This window comes from Halictus rubicundus, chromosome 1, assembly GCF_050948215.1.
Source record: "Halictus rubicundus isolate RS-2024b chromosome 1, iyHalRubi1_principal, whole genome shotgun sequence".
NCBI lineage: Eukaryota > Metazoa > Arthropoda > Insecta > Hymenoptera > Halictidae > Halictus > Halictus rubicundus.
In genome coordinates this window covers 22,773,797-22,783,975 of record NC_135149.1, presented here as the reverse complement: position 1 = coordinate 22,783,975, position 10,179 = coordinate 22,773,797, and the positions used below count along the sequence as shown (strand labels likewise).

Below are 10,179 nucleotides of genomic sequence, written 5' to 3'. Positions count from 1 at the left end.
ACATCTGCCAAGTCAGGAAAATGGATTTCTTGATTGCAACCTGAAACTACAAAGTAATAAACATCTAAATGCCGGTACTGTTTACACGGAGAAACATCCTTCTGATAACGTTGCTTTGTATACTTGAACGCGTCGTTCTAATGTTAATAAAAAAAAAAAACATTTTATAGAATTCCCATAAGACGTAAGATGTCAACTCCAGTTTTTTAAGACTACATTGGGACATAAAGAAATATGGTGTAACATTTATATAAAAAAAAAAAAACAGCTAAAAAACTGAATAGAGCGTCTGTAAACTTGCAAATGTTTCATAATTTTCTCGCATAAAACACAATGCATTTTTTTGTATTTTAATAGCGGTGGATGGAGAGGGTGGAGAATCGAAAATGAAAATTTTCCGAGAACGCCGATGTCAAAGAGTTAAATAGTCTTTATTTACAAACGAACTAGTTTAAATCACAAACGCAGCGCACAACTCTCGATACAATAATAGATATATAATTCGCCATCTTATTTTCATATTTTTGTTTCATTTCTCTGGATTGCTCGCCATGATCATCGACCACGAAACAGCGCGGTCAAACGAAACGCGTGTGTAAAGTTTCCGTTTCGCGAATAATCTATCGATCGTCGTCGTTCCCCGTTTCCTCTTCTCGGTGCTTTTACCGGCCATTTTTACGCAAAACGTGAACTTACGGGTTTAACAATTATCTGCCGCGCTTTTATATGTATTTTATACGTCCGTGACTTCTGTCTTCTATAATGTACAAATTCGAGAACTTCAACTTTCAAACATATTTAAAATTTTCGTATTTTTATATACACGTATAACGCACGTAGATGCGTTAAATTTTGGTCTTTTCATCACATCGTTTTATTCATTTTTGTTCTTTTTTTTTATCTCTAACGACAACGATAATGGGGGTTCTCGTCCCAAAACACACGAGTGTGAAAATATTGAATTATGAATGTCGGGAAGTTCGGGAGCCACGTTTACTCGCAACGGTACAAAAATTACTTCCAAGTGAATTTTCATCGTAAAGGGTAAATACGATTAGTAAATTGCCTTTTAGTAAATTTATCTCTCTTAAATGTATCGCCACTGTCTGTCTTATGCGGTCGCATCGAATTACGTGGATATTAATCTAATAACTTATAACACTTTTACGTAATCTTATGCTCGAGAATTTGTGATGCAAACGTTGTCAAGTTTTCTTCCTTTTTTTTTTCTTTTTTACAGGAGTACAACATTTGAAGCAATGCGTCTACGATTTTGCTAATACTCTATGTTAATGTAAGAAAAATAATTTCAAGATAAATTTTCACGCGTTCAATCTACGTATTGGAGATTCTTCAAAATTACAGATTCGAAACAGCGAAAGAGATAGAGACAAGAGAAAGCTTTTTCCCTCGGAGATGCTTCCCGTTACTCCTCATTACAAGTAACAAATCCTTCTTGTTTTATTCAGTGTAAGACTTTGTTATAAATAAATATTTGCACAAGATGTTGTCTCAAACACACTAATTTGAATTGATTGCATGCAGTTCTTGCTATTCGAATAAATAATGAGCTTAACAAAAGTATTACTGGAATTACGAATTTCGAGAGTGTGTTAAATGCGCGTTACCTTAGTTAATTGAATGGCCGATTCTGTTTCGCAACGAATATTCTCCTTTTTCGAACAGGAATTTGTTATTTTCGTCGTGTAGCAATAAGTAATTCATGTTCAAAGTGTTATTGTACTTTACTCGATAATTCAGTGGCTACAGATTACGATGTTGAATACTTTCGAACAAAATGGATATACCTGTATATAAAGTATTCGGAATATACAACATTGTGTCAACGTATAAAAGAAGAAGTTCACAGGGTTAAAATGTTTGGAACGCTATAACTATGCAATACTATGCATCGAACATTTTCACCGTACGACGACGACGACGGGGTCGGTCGCGGCGCATAAAAATGGCGGCGTTAGACGTTATGCGAGTGTAGCGGATAATATGGTTGATCTATAGTCTTAGAAAGCTAAGTCGATGAACGTTTGCCCGCAGCGATCGTCGACGATGATGACGGGAATCGCAGCGATAACGACAACGATGTTACAAGAATAAATAAATCCTATTAATACGATAATGAAGGTGACGTCACGCCGGGATTTTCAAAAGAAACAGACTGTTCGAGCAGAACACGCGGCGTGACGTTACAAGCTCCTCATCATTATTCTTTTTTTTTTCTTTTTCATCTGTTTCCATCGCCGTCTTAATTCTTCTCTTTTTAACTGTATAACCGTAATGATATGTGGTAATAATAATAACCATGAGATTAGCGGTAATTATGATTCAACATCGGCGACGTCTGGGTTCGGTGGTTTGGTCCCCCAACGCGGACGTCCCCCACGTTGCTGCCGTTTATAAGAAAGGTCGAACCTGTATCTACAAAGTCAAAAAGGACCGATAAAATGTGTAAAAGGGTTGTGGTCGGTCGGACACGAGTGTGTCCTTTCGGTGGCTCTGTGTAGAAATATGTTAATGTGTGTCTCTCCCTCTCACTCTCCCTGTATCTGTGGGCGTGTGTGTATGTGTGTGTGTGTGTGTGTGTATGCGTGCGTGTGCGTATGAGTCGAGCGTGTACACGGTTTTTTGTACAGAGTCCTCTGAATACAGCACATGTCGCTCCCCTGATACCGTATCGCGCTAATTCGTAATGAGCGTTTCTTTCTTTTTTGCTTCTCGTCTCTTCCTTACTTTTCTCGTATCACCCTGTCCGGCTTTAACGAAACTCTCCCTCGTCCTTGCGAGCTTCTGTCCTTTTTTCTTCTTTAAAGCGTCATGATATGTATATGCTATCTAGGAAACTCGGTGAATGTGTTTTTTTTTTGCCAGGGCGCGGCGTGTCCTTTTCAGGATGCGCTTCGTGATACATTACGTGGACACCGGGATCTGGGATTTGATCGTTTCCGTTGTCTTTTTCACTTCCTGTCCACAGAACAATGTACAGTGGAGCCGCGCTGGATGCATGAAACGGGACCGAAAACGCGTGCGAAAATCGAGGTTGTGCAACGAGAGAGGTAATCTGTGTTTTCCAGTTTCTTCATTCCGTATTTCCCCCACGCGACCACCACAATTCTCACCACGATTTACATTACTTCGAATCAGTATCGCCAGATTAAGGCTTTCCTACTCTATCTTACCCCTTCTACGACACCATTCTCTCATTCCCCGGCGGCGAGCATACCCACGCTTCCGCTACGGATCGGTCACCCAATTTGCGTTGCGTCTGCATCTGCCTCGTGATCAACACGTTAAGTGTCCAGCCCGATTTTACTTGCCGTTCCGTTCAGGCTATAGTTACAAGGTCCGTTAGGACCGGCGAGGCCTGAACGGAAAGTCTAGCGCCGGTCATTAGGGACCGGCGTGGCGTTTAACGTGTTAACCTGGTATAGTGTCGCCAGGTCAGGACTTGTGTGTCTCCACTCTAACTTCCCCTTCTACCATGCTATTCCCCATGTTTTCGCCACGGCCCGGTCACGTGACGCGTTTCGTCTCCGATACTGGCAGAGAGAGGGTAACGTTTTCCCCTCAATTCGTGCTCCCTCCCCTCATCTGGCGACATTGCTATAGACTGGCATCCTCTTGAACACCAACCCCAAGGCATGCGGCACGCGCTCCTAAAAAGCCTCGGACGGTGGGAGGAAGTCATTAGCTACCCTGGTAATACGCCGCGCACCGCTTCGAATGAGCTCGTAAAGACTATCAGAAAGGCCCTATTGCTGTCCCGCAGTCGGAACCGTTCGGCTGTCCGGGGGCCTTAAGAAACAAAAACTAGGTTTGGAGTAGGGGTGAGCGCAGGAGGAGAACCTCCGCCAATCTCCGGCCCTGAAACGCGTGTTCCTTCAATTAAAAAGGGCAGAATTCGCTGTAGTGAGTGTCCCATAAGATTGGAAGTGATATTAGTATGATAAAAAAATTTTTAAAATTTTGAATCGCCAAAAATCTTTTTGAGAAACATTTTTTTTAATATAAAACGAACCTATTTGCTAAATTTCAGCTGAATCGGATTTGACCGGTTTTCGAAACTATCGCCAGACTTTCTATCTACATAGATATTGGGAGTTTTTTTTTTAAATATGTGAAATTCAGCACGCGTAAGTGTATTTCTGTGATTGGATGTACTTATTTTTCGTTCAGTTAAGAAATCATAGCAAGTAGGATGTTAATCAATCGGCTACACGCCAAAGTGGTGCGACAGCGTAATCGTCTGTCACAGTTTGAGTTGTTCAAACTGTCGGTGACAGGGTTGTAAGATTGATGGTGTTGACGGGGACGACTCAACATGATCTTTAGCTTTGAACTAGCTCCTCGAAGGGCAGTGATTGTTAGGATGATTGATGCACTGCCGGGCAGGTTTGAACATCGAATATCGGATTCGTGATAATCAAATACAGAGAATATTATCAAAATGAAAATTTTGTTTATCTAAACAAAATATTTTGCATTATATTTCGTATCAATAAAATATAATCCAATTTCGTTGCATACGAACAACCGATGAAAGTAATTAAGTGAACCTACTGTTTAATTTCGAATTATATTTTTCTTTAAATTTAATTAGCAACTTTAGAGTTACTGATCGACTCCAGGTCAGGACTCCTGGTTAATAAATATATACATATGTATAGCTTGATTGGATACTTGACGGGGTCGAGCGTTATTGCAATGAACTTGTATTTATTCATTGCAATAAGTTTGTGATCACGAACTTTCGATTCAGTAATCACGATCGCAATAATTAGATTGTTTATTTGCTTCTCATCTTCCTTCGTTAAATCGTAGAAAGTCTTCATTAACTCTTTTGTATTATTATTTAAAATAATAAAACGCTCTTAATAAATATAATAAAATGCTCTTACAAATCTTCTTCCATTAAAATTAATTACTATTTTCATTTGTATAATTATATACTGTTTTTACTTATTATTTTTAACGACAAAATGCACAATTCTGTTACTCGGAATGCAGTCTAATGAGAAAGTAGCCCGTCTTATTGTGTAAAAGCAATAATTGAAAACTACATTGGATTGTCTTCAGAGTTTAGATACTGTATATCGGTACACTTGAAAAACTTGTGAATCAGAAACTTTAAAATTAAGACTTATTATCAACGGATTTTCGTTTTCGGAAACAAATTGTAATTATACAATTTAACTGTTACATTCTATTCTACTAAGCGGAAAATTGTTATTGAAAAGTTTTAAAAATTTTTGCAAGAACTTCTATATAATTTATTTACATTCCTGCTTCTTATATTCTCGATGTAAGATTTCTATACTTTTATCTAAGAAGTTATTACCCTGTTGTATGAGAAATTAACTTGGAATTTATAAAAATGTGAACAACTGTTAAAGCTTCGCTTAAGTAGAGAAAGAAACAATTATTAAAGATATAATATCACAGTTGAGAAAATTGCACATACGAAGTACTTAACAAAACGAGTAATGAAGTATAAATAGCTGGTAAAAACATCATTAACGGAACAATATAACCTTATTAATAACACATTTTATTTAAATCAGATAGAATAGATGAAGCAGAGTAGATGGAATAGATGAAAGTTATAATTATCAATTGCGTTTATCGATAGGACCAAAAATGTCCATTCATTTTCAAGGATGGTGTTCTCAAACACATTTTTAACACTCTCTTTAAAATCCTTCATTATCACTATTTCACCTTTGCTCTTGTATATTTATTCATCACAAATTGAACTTCGGCGAATATAATCATCCTCTGTCTCACATTTGCATTTTTTAGAAAGTGTCTGTCGATGTTTCCTTTTGTGTAAATGAACCTAAATCGAGGGTAAAGAAAACAATGCTTTCTGTAACTAGGTCATGCTTTCATCGTATTGTAGCACCCTTCAACGGAATTTCTTTTTTCTTATCCATATTTTTTTATCCATATACTTCGCTAGGGATTAGTTGATCGTATTTCAATACTGTCTGCTCAGCTTAGCAACAACTACATTACCAACAATCTTCGATAATCTGCAATACATTATCGACAGAAGTCTAGTAAAACTGCTGTTGTTTTTCGACTCTTCGTACAGATTCTCTGCTTCATGCTCAAACACTCTCAATATAGATGAACCTTCTATAAATGAATATCATCGTCTTCTCTGCGCCGTTCGACAATCGCTTCGTTCTCCGTCATAATTCTTTCAGTAAATGCATCGTTATAAAAGTCAAATTTTTACAATAACATTAACGTATACTTTATTCATCCATTTGTTGCATACAACTCATCGCACCGTTAAAGTGGCATCCAGAGCCTGCAGCGTGTCCAAGGTTGGGGTCTCAAAGGGAAGAGGACGCAACTCTTTCGGGCCCCGAGGAGTCCTTTTTTCGGGCACATCGGCTAAATGGATTGTCCGAATCCATCAGCGGAACTTGCCAGTTTTCGGTGCGAACATACTCTTTCGACCATGTTCGTCCAACCCCCGTTAGAGAGGGCACTTCTCCTCGAACGTAATTCGGGGATCACGAGAGGGGGCTGTTGATTGGTCCCGTCGGTATTCAGGGTGCGCATTATGCGATATACATAAATATATACATGCGTACGTGTGCCATTTTTGCTTCTGTGTACATACGCGGCTCTCGTGCCCACGGTTTCTCCTGTGCTCACGCACGACATTGTGCGTGTCCCTTCGGTGTGTATAGATCGTGTATTGTTCGTCCGTCGGATGGTTGCTAGGTAAAGAATACGCTAGGGTAAGAATACTAAATCTCTCCAGGCACACGTGCCGCCACAGGCACCGTCGCTATTGGTCCAAGACGATGACGTAGAATCGGTCACACCGAGACCGAGTGAAACAGTATGGCAGGGCTGGGCACGATTGTTTCAATTGAGAAAAAACCGTCCCCACCGAAACAGGGATTGGTGGGGGAAGCAAGCATTTGAGGGGCCCAGGTCTGCCGTAGTCTCTCAGGACTTTGAAGTCATCGTTCCATTTCATTCGGTCCCGATGCGACCGCTGCCGTTCTTCGTCATCGTCCTCGGCCAACAGCAACAACTGCGTGCGGTGATCGGGGAGTCAGACCAGATCGAGGGATTTGAGGGGAAACGCTATAGTCAGAGCCCGCGTGACGTCACGAAGCTATACTGTAGTCTATCTCACGATCCCATAGTACGGATCGTGACGTCACTGGTTACCCCCACTATTGGTGGGGCAATTCCCAGCGCGTGACGTCATGTATTTCCTCGGAGGTAATTTTTGCCGGAACGCTGCTCAGAATAGAATGAGAACGTAATCTACTTTGCCTAGCCATCGTCTGGCGAACGGGAGAGTACGCGTGTGTGTGTTGTGCAAGGTCTCCCGTAATGGATGGTTCGGTTGAATAACAGGCGAATCGAAAGTACCAAATGATTTCGAGAAAATGAACTTTGAAGGTCTGATGTAACACGCGCGTCTCGCTACCGAGTAAGCTTCCGGCCTTCTTAGCTCGTTCGCGAAGCGTTTGCGTGCTGTACAGGCACGATTACTTGCGACAACGCGGCGCGTTAAGGTCAATTTACACTGTACGGTACGGATAATGTACGGTACGGTACGCATAAACTGTCGTGCCGGTGCCGGTTTGTTCCGTTGACGCTACGTGCCGTTAAGTGTAAAACGACCTTTAGGTGTACCGCTGAACAATCCGCCATTTGTTTAAACGAGACCGGACGATTGCAACATAAAAACGCGGCGAGCAACAAGAAGTATCATTTAGATGGGAACTTTTCGAGGTCCTCCGGAGTAAAGAAACAATTTTGCGCGAGTCAGGCGGACTACCGGTGTGTACACGTAATAACAATCTACAGAGTACTGATTCTAGAATCTTGCGTGGAACTTCAGCGCCGCGAAAAAGGTGCACCGAGTATGTTCAAACTTGATTTTCTCGAAAATTTGATTCTGCAGTTTCAAGGTAGCTTTTTATATGGAGAATAGGTCTACATTTGGACTGAATTACTCATTATAGGGCGCACTGTACACGAGTTTCTGGAGGTTTGTTAGTAGTTTCTTCAACGTCTCTTTTTACATTCTCTGAGATGAGCAAACGAATTTTTCGTGTGAGATTTAAATACAATTTTCCGCGATGATGATACTTCGGTCACTGCATGCTCTACACTTTTTATTAATTAAATTTGTATGTCGAATGTGAAAATGAAAAACCAGAGTACCCACTTAATTTGTTATTATACGTATTGTGATGTTATTGAAACAATAAGGAATTTGTTATTGTACGTAGAACAACAAAGGATTTCCACTCGGAAGAATAAGTACTCTTCGGTAAAGCATACACTGATCAAGCACCGACCGAAATAATTACCAAGTGTAATTATAAATGTCCGTCGGATTAAAAAAATAGGGAACGTCTTGATGTGTGGACAAGTAGTCGTTAATTGCAATGCGTGTGGTTATTAACGCGTGCGTGCGTGCGTGTGTGTGCGTCTGTGTGTGTGCGTGTGTGTGTTTAGTATAAATAGATGGAAGTGCGATTGTGATAAGCGATTTCCATTGAAACCGTTGCGTTTCAGTAGGAAGTTAGGTGTATCATGTTTTCAACTCGAACGATCTTACGTAATGCCTTTTTGTTCTCCGGGAAATTGTTCCTTCCGCGACACCAGTGATATCGTTTTATGTTACCCCATGGATGGCTCAGCTCTTTCTGTTGGCCTTTCCCGCATCTTTTCTTTTATAAAATCGTCGATTAGTAACTTTGCTTTAAGTGTAAATTATTGTCGCGCATAATGGTTAGAAAGACATATTTATGACTGCGATATTATTGTGTAAATATACTTTTTGTACCCCAATGACTTTACAAGTACTCTGGTTTTTACACTAGACCGACGTGTATCGATATACAAGCGTAGATACCTATTACCAGGGAACCTTATAATATCAATACTTTGAGTCTCTCTCTGTGTCTTTTCTTCTTTTAATATCTAATATCATTATTTTCTTAAATACTTTTCTCTCGTGAAAATCATGAGTCGATTGATAGTCATTAACAGCCTGGTTAGCGTACAATACACTGATTTCAACTTCATTGCTATACCTTTTTTTTCTAGGGGTGCGCGGGTCGCCGAGCCTTCGATCGGGTCAGGTCGGGCTGGGATCCCAAAAGATTGCAATGTACCTGGAAAGTTAAATTGCGAAATTAACTTGCAATCGTTTGATTACAAATTTTTCAGATGATCAAACTTGATTCCACCCGACTACAGGTTCGGGTACAAGAATATCGCAAACTTTCGGGTTCCTGACCCGACCCGACCCGAAACCGAAATTTCGGGTACCCGCACATCCCTTTCGGTTTCATATGAAAACAGGCGAAAGAAGTTTTTCTAATTGTGTTTTAGCTGCGTGCACTGAGGCGAAGTGCCGTATTTTTCTTTAGCTTACAGATGAGCTCAGTATGCGATGAAATTTACTCTGAAATGGAAACTTTTTCAATGATTTCTTTTTTTTTTTTTGTTTTATTTTGTACCGACGCACTCGATTAAATCGGCAATAACAACATTTATTTACAAGAAACCGTATCGTTTCTTTTGTAGATCGAACTTCTGCCCTCCGTGGCATCGTACCTGGAGATTTTTTTCACGTGAAAAGTTGCGAAGTCAACTGACCAGAAGTATTTATGAAATACATACGTACGTAAATATGCAGTCGTTTGATGGACGGAATTAAATCGATTATACAATGCTTTGCGTACTTGTCGAAACTGTTTTAACAAACGAACTCGGAATATCAACGAATGCTTTAAATCGTAAGATCTTCTATGAGTAAACATTTCTTTTACTACGTTAACATTATACTTTAGTTTAATATTTCAGTTTATCTTCACCTAGCAACATTTGAACATTAACTGGAAGTAATGGAATATTTACGAAACATACATGTATTATATTTTAACGAAAGGCTATAAGGGTTCAAAATTTATTTTACTTTTGTTTGAGCAATACTGATGTGTTAATTTTGTCGATAACATGTTCGAATCGGCCTTTCGGACACACGATTTGATAAGGGATAATTCTAAAGCGATATCACTGTTTCCAGAAGGAGCTTCGTCGTCAAAGACAATATTTTATCAATATTTCAGCAATATGAAAATTCACAATTTCGGAGACTCTTGACGGTTA

General features: G+C 39.7%; 1 protein-coding gene across 1 annotated transcript in view; it reads right to left on the bottom strand.

Annotated features, from left to right (window-relative positions):
• Positions 1-402: 402 nt before the first annotated feature.
• The window catches only part of LOC143357780 (potassium voltage-gated channel protein Shaw), a 52,129-nt gene continuing 42,352 nt past the window's right edge, over positions 403-10,179 (bottom strand). The window contains exon 5 of the mRNA XM_076794390.1: positions 403-2,436. Within this exon, the coding sequence (XP_076650505.1) occupies positions 2,327-2,436 (110 nt within the window). The 3' untranslated portion in view covers positions 403-2,326. The remainder of the gene's footprint in view (positions 2,437-10,179) is intronic.